Below are 21796 nucleotides of genomic sequence, written 5' to 3' on the forward strand. Positions count from 1 at the left end.
ATCCTCTTTCCCCTCTGCACACCTTATGCTCCATGTTACATATTTATGGACATATTGCTTGAATTACAACCAGATGAAGTGTGAGCATGGGTTTGCATGTTTGTAAATCCTCCCCCTCCTCCTCCGCCTGTTGAAGCATGTGGGCCAGATTTTTTTTGCTCTGAATCTCTCTACTGGTTTGTTTTTGCCAAACAACTCCCATCAAAATGTTGTTTCATCTCTTCTTTTACTCAATGTCTAAAGGCATGGTGCATTTCCAACTAAAAGCAAAAAAAAAAAGAAAATAATTTCCTTTAAAATCCACTCCAAAATGTTGGTGTGTTCTCCCTGACAGGGTATACGCTACTTTTGCAAGCCTGTCAATCAGGTGTGAATAGCTTCACCTGATAATTTATTCGGTTTCACGAGGAGTGAGGAGTTGCTTAAGATGAAATAAGGATTGTCATACAGATTGAATATGTCATGAACAGATAATTTGAGCATGGCATGTTGCACTCTATGCTATTTAAATCATAGTGTCAGTGGCATGCATTCGCACACACAACCCCTTTTCTAACAAAGGGGTTGTGGGGCTTTGGGATGCATCTCTGTACAAGTTCTTTATGTATGCATGATGATATCAATGAAAAGGTTATTTAATATCAAATGAAGCATGTGCATTTTTTTAAGTGAAACCCTCTGATATGAGCACAGCTTTATTAAGCTGACAAATCGATAAACTATTCACCTCCGTTGTGCTCCATCTCATGTATCTTTCCAACTCCCAGGTCACAATCCTACTCTGTTTATCATCTGTTCCCATTAGGCCTAAAAGAGAAAGAAATAAATCATAAATACAGCTTTTTAATAATGTGATATTATTGATCCACGCTAGAAAATTGGTTTCTTGTAGCTCACTACAGGAGGTCAGAAGTCAGGGTGAGCTACATGACAGCACCCCGCAGTAGCAAACAAATCACTGTCTTGCCCAAGGACACTTCAACGGGGCAGATGCCTTTGGCACTATCCAGGTTTTATCTGACTAAACAATATCTCTCTCTCTCCACCGGTCTGCTCTCCAGGATCCTTTGCCACCCGTTCGTCTTAACTTGAAATTCCACAGAATTGCAGTGAGTCCATCCTCTCCTGAGTACAGACTGCAAGTTGTCAAGAGCTGGGGGAGTCGTGTGTGTGTCCCATCAGCAATTGCAGAGATTAAACACATAGATGGAAAATTGGCAGAAAAACACATGGACACTCACACAAACACACACACAGGGCCAGTATGGCATGCCAGGGGAGGTTTGCGGTGGATTAACCTCAAGGTTGCTGGGTGGGTGAGCACAGCCAGAGCAGCAGCACCCGCTCAGAATTGGAATGGAAACCTGCTGCTGAGCCACACATAGGTGAGCACTCTTTGTGCCAGGAGATTGGAGGGATTTACACTCAAATGAGAAGAGTTATGTCTATGGGTGTGTGTGTGTTGATGCACAGGCATGTTTGTGTTAGCCGACTGGCTTCATCCATGTCTGTGCACAAATTTGGAGCATCTTCTGTGCACATGTGTGATGGGAAAATTAAATAATGGACAGCCTTTACTAGCACACACACACAGGCTCAGGCAGGCATGCAAGTAATGTGAATATGATGTTTTCAATAGGCTACCCCTTTGTCTTTGAACTAGGCCAACCTTTGCATCACTCATTTACAGGTGAGCAACACTGGATAAGTGTTGGGGGAAAAAAACCTTAGATGATGAGGGAATTTCCTTTCGCTCCAGCCTAAGAAAATCTACAGAGAAATCTAATGTGCTGCCTAGCATCCCATTTTTTTATCACACAGTTCTTCAGGGTTTGATAAACATCTACAAATCTTTATGTAATGCACATGGATACTAAATAAAACACATGCTGCAGTGAGCCAGTTCAGGCAATGTTGTGTGGTCATTTATGCGTAGTTAATGAGGGTTAATGGATACTCTTGCAAAACTAGATGGATGAAATTAAGGCGTTAATACTCTGTATTATAGTCCCCATATTAACTATGTTTACAGTCCTTCTTTCGGGTGGTAATAGAGTGAATGCTGAGGTTTCATCACTGAACATCTGACTGTATTCATAGTGGCAAGGATAGTGGCAAGTATCTTACACATCTCTCAGAAAACAAAAGCTGACAAATTGCGGCTTCTCCGGTGTATCATCCCACAACTTCCTCGCTCCTGTTCGACTTTGCTTCCAGCCACATAATTTGCTACTACGTGCAATGTGTGGCCAGTACTTGCATGTAAAGCATGAACTGGCTTAATTGTACAGTCTTTTTGTCATATGATTTCAGCTCCATGTGGAGAAGGTGCCTGCAAGCTGGCCCGATTAACCTCAACAGGTGTATACCATCATGTTTATTAGCCATTTGTTTCAGTGTGACACACACACAGACCAATCCCCTCCCTGTGAGCACCTCCTCTCCCTCCAGTGTTGTGTCTCTGTGGCTGATAATGAGTGCCTCCTGTGCTGTCCTACTGCTGCTTGTGGGGCCGATGGTCCTTATTGGCTGCACTGCTGCCAAGTTTTACCCCCACTGACCTGCACCACATCCACCCGTTCCCCAACCCCCTACAACCCCCTTGTAGCATGTCTGTATGTGACAAGACATCATCGTGTGGTCCTGGTCTGGCTATTTATGAGGGCATAAGCTGTGAAACATTGCACTTTTGACAGATATTCTCATCTTTTTCCCCTGCAACACTGATTGGGGGTCTCTCATCTTTTATCAGTTAATTCAATTTTGTACAGGATTTTACATGTAATGACAACAATAATGCATAGTAAACAGCTTCAGAGCGTGACTGGAATATTAAAACCAATGTAATTTTCTTGACTTTGGTTGATGATGATGTTAGAGGAGGTTTATCTATGCTAATAACAGGCATTTTTATCAGCTTGTAATGCATCACTTGTGAATTTCATTTCGGTCTTATCTGAGCTTGGTGGCCAATAATAGTTTTTTCTGAGGCTTGCTGTGAGAAACACGTAAATTTAATTTGCACTGCAGTTGCAGTGTTTTTCTGTGAACTTGTGGCCAGATCATTTTGGTAAATATGCGTTGCTCATCAAATTGATCTGATGTGAATTGGTACATTTTAATACCCGATCCCCCCACTATCATGGAACAGAAAACTATTCTTTGAACATCTTAACCTGTCAGTTTGTTGTTGTTGTTGTTGTTTTGCAGATTAATCATTTTCACACCCTTATCATCATGTCTAGTAGGACCAGCTGCATTAGAGCCATTTGCCCAGGTTTGGTGGTTGCATGGGTGCACAAGGATGGTGGGGATTAGGTGGGCGGGGTTGGGGCAGCTGTTAAGGCTGCTAAATGGAGTCATCTGATGGGACTGAACAGTAGTAACCGAGACCCAAATGTTCCCCTCCAGCTGATGCACTGAGAGACAAAAGAAAAGGGAGTAAATTTGCAGGGGAAAAATGCATGGAACATTGATTAACAGGTTATCCGCATGTGATCGGTTGCTTGAAGCAAAAGAGCTCAGGCCAAGAAAATGACCCTTCTGGACTCAGAAGACAGAGTAATTGAAATGCCCTGGTGCTGTGGTTCCATTTCATTTAGCCCTAGCGCCTGCTCAGTTTTCCTATTGGCCATAGGAGTATTTCCAGAGAGCTAAACCGCATTATATCATTTACTGAAGGCCATAAAAGACTCGGCCCAAAGAGCCAGGTGACTGCATGAAGAAAAATTGGAATTACTTTTTGAATCAACTTTTTGACGAGTGGGCATTTCAAGTCAGCTAATGAAAAAATAATTTCATTAAAATCATCATTAATGAAATGCTAAGGGAATCCTGACATTGTACATGTGTGTAGTCTCCAGTCAGCCTGTATATTGCACTGAGCTGTTCATATTAGATGCACACTCTTTCTCTGTGTTTGCTGTTTCAGCTGCTGTGCATCGTGTCTGTGAATGTCTGTGTGTGTACTGGATGGGGTGGGGAGACGATGGGTGCTTAGTGGTAGCACGGACATCTGTCTCCAACTGTGAGACCTCACCCCCTCCTCTTCATCCTCTCCAGACCCTCACATCAACACTGAAAATACACACACACACACACACACACACGCAAAACAATATCCTGTGCTGGCTGTTTCATCATGGTGTAATGGTTGATAGGGATCGGAGGGGGTCCACTCTGGATAATGAGAGTGGCTGATGGAAGGTGGCTTCTGATGGGGCCCCATAGGGCCCAAAGGCTGGTCAGATACTGCCTTGGGGAGCCACAATTTTGAAGAGAAAAAAGATGAAGACACGTTTGTGTTTTTGTCCAACCAGGCTTGATGAAGAGACATGAAGACTTTGCCCAAGTGCATACATGTGTTTTGGTGTGTGCGTTCACACTAAAGCAGATTGCTTCATCTAGGGACAAGATGTAATCTGACGGATTGAAAGATGACCAGCTCACCCCCGACTCAACAACCACACACACACACACACACACACACACACAACAGAGCCTGAGTCCTCAGATGATTTTCTTGATTCCCCTCCCTCCATCCCTTTGCTCTTCCAGCCAAGGGACTATCTGTCATTCTCTCTCTGCCATCTGAATATTTATTCTTGAGGGGGATGCTGTCTTACTGTCTCACACACACACACACATACACACACACACACACACATATACACATGTCCTTGGAACATTAACAACAGTGATAAAGCCATTTAATTAAAAGTGAGACTAAGCTCGCCCCAAAGGTGTTTTTTATGTGCAATTAAATGCTCAAATGATGCCCTGATATACAAAAGGGTCCCGATACTTAACACATGTGCTAAATCACACAGCCAAGCATTAATATTACTGCCATACAATTATTTTCTTTTGTCTGAATTAGATAGCTTCAGTGGTGAGTTTTAATTTTCATGATGATTAAGTAGAATTTGCAAGTTGCACATCCATCAGTGCGGCATCAGTGGCTGATAAATGCTACACACAGACAGGTGTCATTGTTTTTGTGTGACTAATGTGTTTGTTGCTGGGTGAAGAAACAATTTGCAACAGCAATCTGAAACAGACTGCGGTCAGTGTAAACAGTGGCTTTGACATCTATTTGACATTTATATGTATTTGGATGTTTATGTATGATATAATTTTATTCAAAATTAATTAGAAGATTGTTAATACACTAAATGATTAAAGCAACAGACATATTTTTTTGACTAACACACTAATAATAATTATTATTAATAATTTCTTAAATTGATGCAAAAGTCTCACATAACCACAACATGGCAACCCGCTTTAGATTAATTCAGTTTACCAATGTTTGTTTTTGGTTTTTATCTTTACTATTTAAATTTGAAGCAACCACCCTCTTATGTCTTGCTTGTTATTTTTCTCTTTCTGTTATGTCTCTTACCTGTTTCCTGCCTTTGTGCCTTTTGTTAACCCCATCTTATGTTGCACCTGTGTTCCACAGAGCTACTTTAACCCAAGGAGTCCCCTTGTGTTGCTTCCTATCTGTTCTGTTTGGCCTGTGATCCTCTGCTCCTGAGCTCTTGTAGTTCTGGATGGTCCTGGATGGTCCTGCTCCTTGCTCTATTTCTAAATACAATTTTAAGTCAACTCCTTGTGTTGTTTGCGTTTTAGATCCAATTTCAGAAAGACTCCATTCTTTTGTTTTATTAACTTTTTGTATGTCCGCCTTTAATGATAGATTTGCTCATCCAAGACTTGGATAATATCATTTGGCCTGAATCTGTTCAGCTATTCTTTGTCTTGGGGGAATGCGGGTGCAGCTGCTTTCTCCACTTTATGATTTAAAACTATTGTGTTTGTTTGTTTGTTTATTTGTTTGTTTGTTTTTGCCGTGTGTTTGGCATCACTGTAACATTCCTCTCCTGCTTTGTGTCTGGGAGTCTTCTTTTCATCATGTAGTTGGATACAAACCTGCACTTATACTTCCATTTATAAAGTAAGAATCACCTCAGTGGCATCTTTTGTTCTGGTGCACCTCTGTGTTTCACAGTCACCTCTTTGTTTGTCCTGACCACAGTAACCCTGACCAGAGTAAACATGCTGTACCATCTGAACCGGACAAGCCTATTTTGATCTTATCTGACCAAAGAAATGAGCTGCCAGCATTTGTCAGGCTTCTTTTCCTGTTTTTTGGCCAAATTTTATCTTGTAGTGACAGTTTTTTTTCATGGACTGCCGTCTAAAAATTTCCAAAGAAAATCCCTGTGCCAAGTAATTAGATCTCTGTAAGTTTCTGTAAATGTTAAATGTGGACTCCTGCTAATGGGAGTGTGACTGTTTCTATACCTCGTAACTGCTGTCATACCTGCTCACGTTCACAAACCTACTAATGTGCTTCCATTTTCTGTTTGATAATACAGTGCTGCAAAAGTAAGTATTTGCCCCCTTACTGATTTCTTACTTTTTTTGCAAGATAACTCACCAGTAAACACAAAATGCAATTTTAAGTGCTGATTTTATTTATTAAGGGAAAAAAAGCCATCTGAACCTACATGGCCCATGTGAAAAAGTAATTCTCCCCTAAATCTAATAACTGGTTGAACCACCCTTAGCAGCAACAACTGCAGTCAAGCGTTTACGATAACTGGTAATGAGTCTTTCACGTCGCTGTGGAGGAATTTTTGCCCACTGTTCTTTGTAGAATTGTTTTAAATCAGCCACATTGGAGGGTTTATGAGCATGAACTGCATTTTTAAGGTCATGCCACAGCATCTCAATTGAGTTCAGATCTGGACTTTGACTAGGTCACTCCAAAACCCTCATTTTGTTTTGTTAAGCCATTCAGAAAAGCACTTACTGGTGTGCTTTGGATCATTGTCCTGCTGCAGAACCCAAGTGCGCTTCAGCTTGAAGTCAAAAACTGATGGCTGGATATTCTCCTTCAGGATTTGTTGGTAGAGAGCAGAGTTCATGGTTCCTTCAATCACAGCAAGTCATCCAGGTCCTGAAGCAGCCAAGCAACCCCAAACCATGACACTACCACCACCATGTTTCACTGTTGGCATGATGTTCTTTTTATCAAATGCTGTGTTCATTTTATGACAGATGTAACGGGATGTACTCCTTCCAAAAAGTTCAACTTTTGTTTCATCAGTCCACAGAATATTTTCCCAACAGCTTTGGGGATCATCAAGATGTTTTTTGGCAAAAGTGAGACAAGCCTTTATGTTCTTTTTTGTCAGCAGTGGCTTTCACCTAGGAACTCTGCCATGCATGCCATTTTTGCCTAGTCTCTTCTTATGGTTGAGTCATGAACACTGCCATTTACTTAGGCAAGTGAGGCCTGCACACGGCCACTCCTGGGAAGGTTCACCACTGTACCATGCTTTCTCCATTTGTAGATAATAGCTCTCACCGTGGTTCGATTTAGATTTAGAAATGGCTTTGTAACCTTTTCCAGACGGAGACATGTCAATTACTTTTCTTCTTATCTGTTCCTGAATTTTTTGGATCTCATTATGATGTCTTGGGTTCAATATGGCTTACTCCACCTTGTCAGAAAAGTTCTATTTAAGTGATCTCTTGATTTTAAAGGTCTTGCAGCAATCAGACCTGGGTGTGACTATGAAATTGAACAGAAGCTTTCCACAATAATATGATTAATTACAGTTACCTCATCATTTAAGAAGGGGGCAATTACTTTTTCACACAGGATCATGTAGGTTTGGATAGTATTTTTCTCTTAACAAATACAATCATCACAGAAAAATAGCATTTTACGTTTACTTGGGTTATTTTTCTTTCATATTTAAATTTGTTTGATCTGGACAAGTTCAGTGTGACACATATGTAAAAAAGTAAGAAATCATGAAGGGGGCAAATACTTTTTCACAGCAGTGTAGATAAAGACAATTAGGCTGTCCAAAAATAACAGGTTTGAACCCTGTTATATTAAGAAGCATCCACTTATATTCAGTTTCCCCATGCTGATGATAAAGAACAGAATCGGGAAAACTTTGTGTCTGGGTGAAGTATTTATTGCAATGATGAATTTACATCAGATTTGCATTGTATCTATCAGTGGGTGGATCTTGTATATTACAGTTACTACAGTCTTGTGTATTTGAAGTACACACAGCTGTGGTCTTTATCACTTATCTTGTGTGTACCGCTGTTTTTCAGTGCTCGTATTAAAATCTACCATTCAGCCACAGCAGTGGGGATTATTCTGGCTTTGCTAAAGGGGTGTAAAGAAAAGGTCAAAGTGCATCCACTTAATATGGGCCGCCAAGGGCCTCATGGGTAATTGCCAGCATCTAATAAACTTCCAGGGGCCCTCTTTTCGCTCAAGTCTGGTGAGTGTGGAGGGTAGAATAGGGGAAAGATCAGGGCCCCCTGAAGCCATGATCTCAGGACATCATGTGACAGGTCATTGTGGCTGTCCCTTTAGCCCCGCTGCATGGTAAATCAGATTTGGGGTGCAACTGACTGTCCTATTTCCCTCCTCGCTTTTGCGTGACAAGACAGGGTTCCCATTCCTGAACAATTTAGTGATTTAGTCAGGGTTCACAATTTGCAGTGCATAGTGATAATAGAAAATGTCGAGAACAGGTCCAGATAAGGTTAGGGGTTTGGCTTGGCATATTATTTCAGGATTGGGGGGGCCAAAGGGATTTGGGAAGCCCCACATCCTCTGCAGCTAAGTAATTGGACATCATGATATAGGTCTAACTTGAGCTATAAGCAGCAATTTCATCCATGTAGGAGATGAAGATAGAAATGACGGCAACATGGAGCTTCAGCAACCCACAATGAATGGTGTAGATATATATCAGGACAATGGCAAGAGCAGGCTCTGTTAGCTAATGAGGAAATGAAAAATATCCTCTTCTCCTCTTAAACACTGGTGTCCCATGGCCTTGATTACCTACAAAACAGGCAGATTTATCTCCTCATGCAAACACCCACGCTCAACCTCATTCAAAAAGAATGCTGCAGTATCTTGGCAAGAAGAGAAATGAGCTCTCTCTGTTGTTGAGGGTACAGCCTGACAAAGCGACGACACAATTTTTCACACAGGCCCAGGTATTGGAGATAAAGAGATGTCCTCAGAAGTGTGAGTGAGTTCATATGGATGGATGGATGGATTGGGGGGGGGGGGGGTGATATATGGATTGGGATGATAATGGTAATGTTCTTGGGCCTTTGTAATCCTGACTGGGCTGTTAGTAAGAGAGATGTGTCATTAATCAGATAAGGCAGTGGCCATCCCCTGCTGACCTGTGACATTATATTGACATTGGTGCTGCTGGATACACATGCACATGCCCTCCTGTGCATATGTAACTTTTACAAACTGAAAGATGTGTAAGGGGGTGAGGGAAGTAACAATAATGAAAAACTAATTATGAATACAGGACGAATATTTATTCAAAAAGTAAACAAAAACAACTTAAAGCAAGCACAAAGCTGAAAGCCACTAGAGTAGACACAAAGAGCAGACTAATAACAAAGAGACATGTCTAAATCACTGCAGGCACCACTGCCACTGGAGGCCTGCTAAGTTCAAACCCTGAGCTTCAAAACAATCATATATGCTGATATCCATGCCAGTCCACGCAGGTCCACATAGCTGGCTCATTGAGAGCAGAGGAACGAGAGAGAGACCACAGCAACATCCTCCTTCATATAGCCTCCCACTCAGATTAGTGACACCTATCACGCCTCCACTGCAGAGAAACAAAACACACAAAAAAGACAGCACAGGGCATGCAACAGTAGCATACCTATGTCCTGTAAATGTTCCATCATCTGATTATTGACAAATGACAAGGCCCTGGAGAGGTATGTATTTAGAACAATATTACATAGAAGTCTGGAGAATGGAGTTTCATTGACCGTTTGTACGCAGATACATTGGAATACTTGTGCTTTAGTGACCCAAATCAGCGTAAAAAAACAAAAAAATTGTAAATCACCAGTCAAGCATCTTACAGGGTTTACATTTGACAGTTATTTCACTGTACTAACATATATTCTTCTCTGTAGAGACTGAGTCTGCAGCCTCCACACATAAAGTGAGATTTCTAACAGGGCTTTGAAAAGTTGGACCATGATATGTCTAGGAAACATTTAAAAAAAACTAAGGACACATTTTAAAAGGAAAAAAACAGTGATTCAAATACATGACTAATAAACCGGACTTTACAGGGAGGTACAGTCCTTGAAATTTATGTTGGAACCAAAGCCTTTTTTGATTAACGTGTTTAAAAGCACCAGTAAGCTACACATTAATGAATATGAGTAACACTTCATTCTTACTGGGTTTTCCTGCTCTGCCACCTAGTAAAAGTCGAATACTGACTCAGAAAAGGGATTGAAACAGCTGCTCAATCATAGCAGAAAGAGCAGTCACATAATAGACTAATCTACACTCGAACAACAGAATATGTAAATGTTTCTGCTGTTAACATTTAAGTAAAGAATTATGTTCTGATGCATAAATCAGTAGAAAAAGATCAATAATTCCAGTAGTTTGTCTTAGAGTGCAGATCTGTATGACTAAGCTTTAGACAACACATTTTAAAATCCCATCATTGCAGGCTTACTGTTTGTTCAAGACATTTTACAGAAGCTTGAGCATTAACATGTTTTGGTTTGTTAATAGCTGCCAAGATCAGAAAAACTGTTGGTGGAAATAATGACATCGCTTTCTGGCGTGATTTGCACTTTTAAAGGTGAAACAGCAGATATTTCTGTGTTTATTGTTGGGACATTAGTGGCATTTCCTGCATGCTCAGGGGAGATGCAACCTTTGTCATTATATCATTGCAACATATTGATATCATCAGTTAGATTGCCATAATTAATGCAAACTAGTCATGCTATCCTCCTACATCAATAAATCATTTACAGCTCCTTGATGTCCAGCTCACACATACGTCTGCCCATAGCATGAGTTCTGAACTCTGAGAAACCTTTTTAGAAATCTAACCCCCCACCGACTCCCTCCCCCCAATGCTATTTTGAAAGACTTGCTCCTTGACTTTGGAAGTTTCTGAATAAATCCCAAGGAGAGACTGTGATGTGAAAGATTGTGAGATCTGCCTTTCAGATCAGTGAGACCAGCTTTTTGGAGACATTCAGGACGAGATCGGAAGGCCATAGAAACCCTCTCACTGGTTTATCCCATCTGTAAATCTCTGAAGTGGCTTAGAGTTTGGCCTGCAGGCCATTAACCTGTTCCTAATAGAATGGCGTTGTCACGGCACCATTCTAGACTACTAAACCATCCGCCATCACCTGTAATCTGACAGTGGGGGCTAATATACACCTAATGTTTTAGGAGTAGACTTCAAGAAAGAAAAACAAAGGGAGTTATTCTCTGGATGTAGTAATCAGAGATACTTCTTGCTGTTACCTCTGAGGTACTTGTTTCAATGGTCACTTGTTTTCTTGACTCCATATCCAAGTGTATTAATGTGCGTGCGTGTTTGTAGGTTGGGGAATCAGACTGAAAAAATTATTTGCTCAATGTGTATGTTATCTTCAAGACCCTTCATTATTGATGGCCTATGATGAGACAAAATCCATTAAAAACTTAGGGACACATCCTCACAGTTAAACTCTGATATACAGTATCAATATCCTGTCATCCTTTGTGTTTATCTGCTCTAACAGTAATGGATTATCTGCATTTTTATGGTGGTGGAGTGGGATCTTACCTAGTAAGATGACATGGCATTCTCACCAAGTTAAATGTCAGCAGGATTGGTGGCATTGCTGTATGAAACAGTATTGACAACAAACAGGCTTATGCTCAGTCTAAAAATCACTCTTCACCTTTCCTCCTTTTTCCAGTTCTGAGAGACGACTTCCGTCAGACCCCTAGTGATGTTGTGGTAGCAGCGGGTGAACCGGCCGTCATGGAATGCATCCCCCCCAGAGGTCACCCTGAGCCCACCATCTCCTGGAAGAGAAACAACATTCGAGTCAATGATCGAGATGAGAGGGTTACTGTGAGTTTGGCTTATAGCTGTGATAAAGAGTTGAAAAATCAAAACAAATCATCTAGTCAAACAAGTCTTTAAACACTTCTATTTATTTTATATTTTATTAAAAGAGGACAGAAAATCAGGTTTGTACAGTTCCTGGGTCACACTTTCGATTACCATCATGGAATATATTGACTTTTGATGATTGATGAAAACCTTTGATTCAGGACCAATCCAGAGTTTTTATTTGGAAGGCAAACTACTAATGACTTACAATAGTGCAATGTTATTTAACCCTTGAAGATTGTTCCACAAAACATACCCACCTTATAGAAGCAGCTTATTAACAGCTGGCAAAACATAATCATTTGGTAGCAAACATATCATCAAACAATGATTCACTCGAGCTATTTATCACACAGTGAGTAGAAGATTTTTCTATGGTGATTGGCCTGGGCAGACTCATTGTCAATCGGTGTAAAAACTACCATAGGGGCCATCCGTCATGACACACACCGAACGTGATGGAGTGGCTCCTCCCTTAACTAATATGCCTCAATATCCTGTTTACAACCTCAATCTGCCCACATTTCCTCATCCTCCTCCTCCATTTTTAGATTCGAGGAGGCAAGCTGATGATTTCCAATACCAGGAAGAGTGATGCTGGGATGTATGTTTGTGTTGGTACCAACATGGTTGGAGAAAAAGACAGCGATCCAGCAGAACTGGTAGTCTTTGGTGAGTTACATTGCCATTCTTTATTTTTACATGTTTCAGAAGCAATTAACTTATGATGACAATGGTTGAAGTTTCCTTTATCGGACTAAAAATAAAGGAATGGATTACCTTCCTCCCATTGACCCCATTGATCATTTGTAATAGCGTTTATAGAAAGCACATGTACTCTTTTCTTTTCAGTCCTATTTTCTGGATTTAGCTAGTTTGGGTTGCTCTTTCCTTTCTCCAGCTGATATTGTAGGAAGAGAAGATGAATGTTTCCCTTCCAGCTGCCCTTTGCTTTGCTCTCTTGACCTCTCCCCCATGTTTCTCCTCTCTGATTCCTTGTCTTACTCTCAGTGCAACAGCAGCACAGGCTAAATACGTATTGATCCCAGGAAACAGATGGAAAATTGATATATTCTTTGAAGCCACACCAGTCCCCTCATCCTCACCACTACCATCCAGATGCTATTCCTTCTGTGTATTGTGCTCTAGCAGTAAACCAAAACCCAGCAGGCAGAGTACTTATTTATTCATTTATGAACATCCACGGGCTGACACTTTCCATATCTTTAATAGCATTGCAATCTGTGAGGTCTGCAATTAGTGCAGCCAGCCTGCACTAATTTCTTTCACTTAAAATTTGTTATGATTTTGATAAGACCTTACACACTATATTTGTGTCTCTGAACATATTGTGTGTCAGTGATATTGGTTCTGTGTTGTCATACTTCATCAATGACACAATAGCTTCTTGTTTGCTAATGTTAGGTTTTCTTACATTGGTTTTAGATCTTTTCAGTCTCTCCTGCATGAAACCACATTTTTTGATAAATATTGCTAATGATAAAATAATGAGGCCGATCAACAGTTCCTGCATATGTCTGGGTTTTGATCCTGTGCTTGTGTTATCTGGGAAAAGCTTTGGTAATAAACCCCTAAGGCTCAGCTGAGGCACAGAACAAATATTTAGACTCAGTGTGCTCTGATGCAATGCAGTGGACGTCAGCTTTCTCATCCTGCTTAACTCCGTAGATATACTGGGTGCATGGATTGTGTGTCGCAGCTGTTGCTGCTGATCTGCTGCAGAAAAACATATGTTTGCAATAGCTGTGTCTCTTGTGCGTTACTACAGCAGCTCTGCACAGACAGAGTTTATGGGAAACCTGAAGGTTCAATTCCTCTTCATTATAAATTCATTATCATTTTGTTTTTGACAATAAGCATCTCTAAAATATTTCCGTCTCTTCATGCAGCTGCCAAAAGGCTTGGATAATATGACTATGGTATTATCCTATGGTGGATGGTAGTTTTGTGTGATATTTTTAGTATGATGTCAATATGTCATCAACAGGTATTTTACTGTGTGTTTTTGATGTGTCACGCCTAGGAAATAGGTAAGATGCAAATCCATAAACATGGACACCAAAAAGCATTCCATCGCCACTTAAACTCATGCACTCCATTATTCACGTCTCTATTCTTTTCCCTAATGATTTTACCTCAATAGTTTTTGCCTGAATTCCAACTTTGTCTGCTCATCTGGTTTCATGACAGAGAGTTTTTCTAATCTGCTGACAAATCTGAAAAATCAGGATGCAATTAGGAAGTTGTACAACAAGCACGTTCAATCCTCGGCCCTCCTTCTCCCTCTTTTTTTTCCAGAGAGGCCGGTGTTCACCAAACAGCCGGTGAACCAGGTGGTGCTAGCAGATGACACAGTGGACTTCTTCTGCGAGGTGCATGGAGACCCCACTCCCACTGTTCGCTGGCGTAGAGAGGAGGGAGAGCTGCCCCGTGGCAGGTATGAGCCTGGTGTCATCATACTAACAATACATGCTGGGTGGCGGGGCAGTACTCAGCAGTATATTTCATTTCACTACCAAGCTACACTAATAATACAGACAGTCCAGCACTGCTCACAATGTATACTGTATCATTTATGACACTGCAGTCAGTACGAGGCAGCAGCATGTGCTAGTAACAGGAAGAGGCACAGAGACGGTTACCCTAATAAAGAGGAAGACATTTGTTTAGCAGCTGTCCATGTGCTGTTGAGACAGGACAGGACTCCTCTGTCTCATGTGGTGCTGGTAGTTCGTGGTAGTTTGTGCTAGAGGTTGTGACACTCTTGCAGACTAATGCTGACTGTGCTGTGAGAATCACTCTAACACTTTGTCGATTTGATTGGATGAAGCTTTAATTGCACCTCAGGGCAAATAGGGTCAGATGTTCCCATCTTATTCTGTAGCTATTCAGGTCCAACTCATGGAGATTTCTTTTGACCAATGCTTGAAGCTGTATGTGACAGCTCTGTCTCCAGTGTTCGTGTCCACCACGCACGCAGCTGCTTAGATTGCAAGAAGTGGCTTTTTAAAAGACCTTCACCATGTCTGTTTGCCAACTATACTCGAGATCTTTCAGATGTTATGACAAGCCATGCGCCACATTTTCTGTTAGATTTTTACTTTCCCCAGAGCTTTAGTGAACCTTACAGTTTTTGTTAAGATTTCCATGACACCGATACATAGCATTTTCTGCTAAATCTTAAGTGTCAAATATCTTTCCAGATTTGAAATCCGCAGCGACAATAGCCTGCGCCTGACTCAAGTGCGAGCTGAAGACGAGGGCACCTACACCTGCGTGTCAGAGAACAGTGTTGGCAAAGCCGAAGCCTCGGGAGCCCTTCAAGTGCACGGTGAGACATCACCTCGCTACACACACAAACACACAAAAATATGCCCCAGAAAGACTTAAACAAAGTATACCAGTACTGAAAGTGAAGCACTGTCAGCAGCTGGTGTTTCGCTCTTTGAGAATGAATAAGAATGAAATGATTTGTAAAATGTGTAAAAACTCTCTTAGGAAAATCATGTGATAATATAAATACTATAAAATGAGAATAATGCAAAAACAGGGGAATACAGGGCAGTTTTCTTGACAAAAGAAAAGTAGAAACCCGCTGCCAAAAAAACAAAACATACATATCATGAAACAATTCAAACTTTAGTGGGGATATTTTTGCACTGGCAGGGTGTTTTGCCTGTGATTAAAATAAAAAAGAACTGGATTTTTACACTGAATACATGAGCAATTGTTTGCACAGATGGACAGCCTTGCAGTGATGTATTACAAAATGCCCACAGCTCACCTACCAGCATGCTGTCTCCTTTAATTCTCTCTTTTGACGAAAACCAACATTATGTTGCTTTTGTGCAAAATTTCCCACTGAGTCCATTTACTCTGCATTTACATATCTTTAAGAACATATAGAATGTTAACATCAAATGTCCCAGAGTTGAGCACCAGAAGAGGATGTCCATTAGACGTCTGAAAAAAAGAAAATACACTGAAAAAGTAAAGAAATTTACTTTCAAGCTTTGCCTTGTTATTCGTCTGGAGAACTGAGATAAAAAAAAACAACAAAAAAAAAACAAAACAAAAAACTGTAAAATTCCCTTAGTATGAGTCCCTCTGAAAACAGGGGCTCTGATGGGAAATCTGCCATTGGTGTCAAAAAAAGGAAATATTTAGAGTTTTACCCTGTAACAGTTGATTATGGAGTGAGCTAGTGTACGCTCACATCCTACATCCACAAACACTGATAAACAGACACAGGGAATATGTTGGAGCAAGTGGTGGCACACACACACACTGTCTTGCACATGCACAAACTCAATTTACTAATAAAATTTTGTAGAACAATGAAGAAGTCATTCCCAGCAGCAGCTGTTAGGGAAATGGAAATTGATTGTGGGTTGGTGCACACAGCCAAATTATTAAGGGTAATAGGAATACATCACAGACACACATACTCACACACACACACACACACACACACACACACACACACACACACTAGAAGCACCATGTAGTGCAGAAAAACCACAGATCAATCAAAACACAACCTCTTATCATCACCTGTAATCCACCTTCAGCTCCTCCTCCTCATCATCTTCTGCTCCCCTATGCTGGGACCACTTTATTTAAATCAGCCCATCCCTTCAGCTAAATTATGTTATTATTCATTTTAAATAGATCTGGGTGGCTATGGTGCTTCGGAGTTTCACTCTTGTCCTGTTTTGTCAGCCAGTATCACTGTTCATCATACGCTGATCATCTCATTCTCATTCATCTTTCTGTTCCCTTTTTTCTTTTTCTGCCCATTTTCTGCATCCATCTCTTGCAGCCGGCCCATCCAGTAAGTATTTGATTTCATCCCATATTTGCATGCGTGCGTATGAAGGTGTGTGTATGTGTGTGTGTGAGTGAAAGAGAGAGACTTAACACACAAGAGTGAGCTGTAGAGCACATGCACCACCATTTTTGGCTTTCTGTTGGATAATAAGTATATTTCTACAGCACCTTTAACTGTTTTAAAGAGTAGAACATAAATGAGGTGGATTTACAGAAAGACATACAATATACTTTTGTATATTTACAGCATGCACACTCAAACACATGGAAATACAAGGAAAAGAATACAAGGTGAAATAAATTGAAGGTAATATTATAAATCAATAAGAATATAATGATGATATTAGATAAAAAGTTGAGATAGTAAAGGTTAAAAGGAAAAAAATTATTAGGCTCTTATTGCCAGTGCAGTCCAGTGCAAATATCAAGCTATATAATATGGTAGAGAGAAGGAAGTGCATAGTATTGGATTTTTTTAATCACCAATTAATAACCTGCTAATAACCTGCATTTCTTCGGACTGTGGGAGGAAGCCACAGAATCCACACAGTCACAGGGAGAACATGCACACTCCACACAGAAAGCCCCCAAACGGGGTTCGAACAAAAAACTTTCTGGCTGTGAGGCACCATTGCCAACCACTCTCACTATACCACCTCTGAGAAATATTGCAATATTCAATATTATTGAACTTGGTCCCATGCCCAGAGGAGAGTCAGCATTTAGTTTCTCTTGAAATGCCTGAAGCAGGCTCCAGAACAACACTCAATTTTAGCTCATCAAGATGGAGCTCTCCATTACTCCAAAAGAAAATTCCCCTGTTAACACCAAGGACCTTTAATTAAGAAGAATAAAAAGAAATGAAAGGACTGTAGAAGTCTTTCAGTCTTACGCCGATTAATCACAACCATGCTCAACGACAATTTAATTTCCCTGGAAAAACATTCTGTGAAAAATATTGGTTTCATAAGTGTTATTTACCTGATGGAACAGCATTATATAGAGGCTGACAAACTAATCATGTAACTCCAAACCGTGTGGGCATGATTTCATTTCCACATATATTGTTAGAATTTTTCTGATTAAATGAATAAAAACTGTGAATGAGAAGGCAGCACAGGGCCCTTCCTTTGTGTATTGCAAAACAGAAAAATACAAAAACACTGTAATAGTGGGGGGGGGGGCTCAAGGCTCAAGGCTCTGGGTGAAGTCAGATGCGAGGGGTGCAAGTACGCTTATGACAAGTGCCTCTGATTCTGTGCGACCACAGCTGATGTGTTTAGCTATAGTTGAATCAGAGTATAGTTTGCTAGTTAGCTTCATAGTACAGTCAAGCGATCTGTATGACTGCTGGTGGGTCACGCAGTGGAACATGGAAGTCAGTTCAGTGGCAGCTATTTTATTATACATGGAGTCATCCTCCCGCTTGAAGAAGGATGACACCAACATGTTGGTCTCTACAGTCATGCTGTTCATTTTATGCTGCTTGCTGCTAGCATGCAGCTTGATGTCCGACTCTCCTCCGTGGGAAACTCCTAATTCTTTCCTACAAACTTTTCAAAATGCTTTGTTTGTATCGCATAAGGCTGCAGTAAGCCATTTGTATTTATCTCCCCACTCCTCCCAGTGCCTGCAGAGTCTTTTATAATTTTTAGCTTCAACCTGCTCGGGTCCTGGGACACCAGACTGCATGTTAACGATGAATGAATGAATGAAAATTATTTGAGAATTCGCGCCACAATTGTACACAACTACAACACCCATAATTCATGTACAAGCTGCTGCAGCTAATGTGCAGCTGGAGGGAGTTAGCTGCAGGACGACTCAACCACCATGATCAGTTTTTATGTTTTATCAGGAAATAACTCCAGACTCTATTCTAGTGTGATTTTTGGGACAATTGGGGCAGGATTCGGGATTCGGGAACTACTTTAATTTCGGGACTGTTACAAATTTTGTGGGACGTCTGGTCACCCTAGTTGCAGTGTATCTAAGTGGTATTCCAGAAGAGGAAGGAAAAAAAAAAGGTGTGTGAGAAATCAACAGCCAGGCACATTTTGTTTCCACTGTCAAAAGGACTATAAACGATGGGTTTCTGCTATGGATTAGGTAACACAACAAAGATTAGCTTTAACTGGGCCTGTGTGTTTGGAGAGTCTTGTTTTTGTGGCTCTTTTGTATAAATTCATGAAAGGCACTTAATGCTTTAAAAGTTCACATCAGTTTTAAAATTTCATCCTTTTTGCCTAATTCTTACTCTACATATGTGTAGGCAGGCCGAGGGAGAGGGATGAAATGACCCTTTAAGCCATGATGCATATTGGCAGAGGACATCAACAGATTCATGTCCATTAGAGTGACAGTTCTCTTTAACAGAGTGGAGTCAAATGTGTGAAATACAGAAGCCTGTGACTGCGCCACAGTTTATAATTAACAGTTTTAACCAGTTATTGCCTTTTTTCTATTGAGTCTTGAGTTTGTTTTCCTTTCATTGAAAAGCTTGAATAAAGTGCTGTGTATAGAAGTGGACATTGACGCTTGGGCTGAAAAATTAAGCCAATCCCTGAACGTGGATTCTCTCTTGAATCAAAGGGATGTGAAGATTTGTTATAGTCAATCATTGAGATGAAGGGCCAGTTCATGGGTTGAAAAAATTGAATGTGCCAAAAGACATCACAGATATGCAGTGGATGTTTTCATGATGGCAGAAGGAGGAACATTTTCCTTTTCATCTGAAACCTTTTATTTTTTGGAACATATAGTTGGCAATGATTTCTTTCTGACACCAGTCAGAATAAGGAATTGGTCTATTCAATGGCTCTCAACACGTTAAGCATTCTAGTTGATAATGATCAGGAATAGGGCAAGAGGAGGCCATTTACACTGTAACCAAATAAACCTTCACTTAAATTAAATCCAAATTTACCCTTGTAGTATTTTTCTTTCTAAAACTATATCCAATTTTTTCCACAGCGCAAGAGGAAATTTGAAAAATTTGTCAGTGCGCATGCTTTTTACTTGAGGTTTACTTGAGGCTTAACCTCTCTCTGTTTGCAGTAGTGGGTAAAGAAAGAAACTGGGTAAGGAAGGTTAACTAAACAGTAGTCTTGGGCAATGTTCAAAATATAATGTCTTGATATAGTCCGGCCACAATAAACAATGATGTCAAATTGTTATGTTTAAGCAGTTTTTCTTTTATTATGTAAAACTGTGTTATTGTTCTTTTTTTTCCCGGTTGATTGATCTTTTCATTAAACAGCAGTTCAACCCTTCATTTGTGATGTGCCGAGCCATGAGAAGAACAAAAATTCAACATCTATGATTGTCCAATGGACACAAACACCACTATTGTGCTATTTTTTATTGGAACCAGTTTACTAAGCTAAAAGTCCACGAAACTTGTGAGTCATGATTAAGATTAGTCACCAGGTTTAAATTCATCCATCCATCCATCCATACCACTTACCCATTCAGTGTCCACTCCCAGGTGACGAGATTCAGACTGGGCAGGTTCCCAGTCCATCACAGAGCCAATACAAGAGCCAACGAGACAGACAGCTCTTCACACTCAGGTCTAGAGGCTGTTTAACTTCACCCATTAACCTGGAAAGAAGCTGGAGAACCTGAAGGGAACCACATAGGCACAGGGAGAACACGCAGGCTCCACTCAGAAAAGCTCCAGGCCCAGAATTTAATAGGCAGAACCTTCTTCCTGTGAAGTAATATTGCTAACATCTCCCCCACTGGCATCCCGCTTGATGTCTTTGAAATTAAATCACTTTCTCATTCAACCTGTGGCAAAAGAAAGTACTTTGGCACTGTGCACTTTGGTACAGTTTCTATAACTTAACTCAATCTATTTAAAGCATTGCCAGCCCTCTGGTTTACATACTGATAGGCAGGGGGTCTGGGCACAATGGTTCAACTGGAACTTAAATAAATGCTTGGATGATTTATGGTCCCACTATAATCCAATATGATCAGGAAATGACCACCTCCTCAATCTTAGTTTCAACATGAAACCAGAAAAGGTAAGGTAAGTGTGTGTGTGTGTGTTTGTGTGTGCGTGTGGGTGTGTGTGTGTGTGTGTTTGTGTGTGCGCGTGGGTGGGTGTGTGTGTGTGTGTGTGCGCGTGGGTGTGTGTGTGTGTGTGTGTGTGTGTGTGTGTGTGTGCACTTGCGTGCATGCATGCGTGTGTGTGTGTGTGAAGGTGTCATGAGAGAATCGAGCTGATGCTCTGCTGCAGCAGCAGTGGCAGAAAGTGTGTTTACTCAAGCGCAAGTGTGTTAAACATGCCTTCTGCATCAGCGTGGGACTGTGACAGCTGCCTGTCACATGCAGGCCCCAGAGGAACTCCAACTGGGAGTGTGTATGTGTACGTGTGTGCACATTTGTTTTCCCTTGCCTGTGATTGCTTCAGTATGTTGCTGTAAATCACATGTCAAGTGTGAGGGTGGGGTGTGGTGTGTGAGATGCTTCGGTTGTAAGCACTTTGTCTGCCTTTGCTGTGTGATTGTGCAACACACTGTGTTGATACGGTAGCAGCAGAGAAAATTACATGCTAATTAATGTGAGCTAGAGCGCAGCATGTGGTGATGCAGCTGAGCCAGTGGACACACGTCTGCTTTAGGTTTTTGAAGAAAACATTCCTTCAAACTGATCAATACTGCTGTCACTGGACTGGAATGGCAATACTGGTCAACCCTGCAGTTCCTTGGATCATGATGCAGGACTAGTGACATGGTCAAGATTAAGGAATGATCATGGCTATGGTAAATGAGGCATAGTTATTGGCTCCAACCACTGAAACACTTTGGGTTTGGAAAAGGTTTATGGTTTCAGGTTATGAATGCACCCACTTGACATCCATCCAACCCTACCAAAGAAAGCTCAAAATGTTTTGTGCCCTGATTTCCAATTTT

At 40.9% G+C, this 21796-nt stretch overlaps 1 protein-coding gene across 1 annotated transcript in view; it reads left to right on the top strand.

Annotated features, from left to right (window-relative positions):
- robo3 (roundabout, axon guidance receptor, homolog 3 (Drosophila)) overlaps positions 1-21796 on the top strand; it is an 81829-nt gene that overhangs the window by 27138 nt on the left and 32895 nt on the right. Inside the window, exons 3-7 of the mRNA XM_029518934.1 lie at positions 11824-11981; positions 12575-12695; positions 14343-14481; positions 15248-15375; positions 16867-16878. Coding sequence (XP_029374794.1) covers positions 11824-11981; positions 12575-12695; positions 14343-14481; positions 15248-15375; positions 16867-16878 — 558 coding nt within the window. The remainder of the gene's footprint in view (positions 1-11823; positions 11982-12574; positions 12696-14342; positions 14482-15247; positions 15376-16866; positions 16879-21796) is intronic.

Source organism: Echeneis naucrates, chromosome 14 (genome assembly GCF_900963305.1).
Source record: "Echeneis naucrates chromosome 14, fEcheNa1.1, whole genome shotgun sequence".
Classification (NCBI taxonomy): domain Eukaryota; kingdom Metazoa; phylum Chordata; class Actinopteri; order Carangiformes; family Echeneidae; genus Echeneis; species Echeneis naucrates.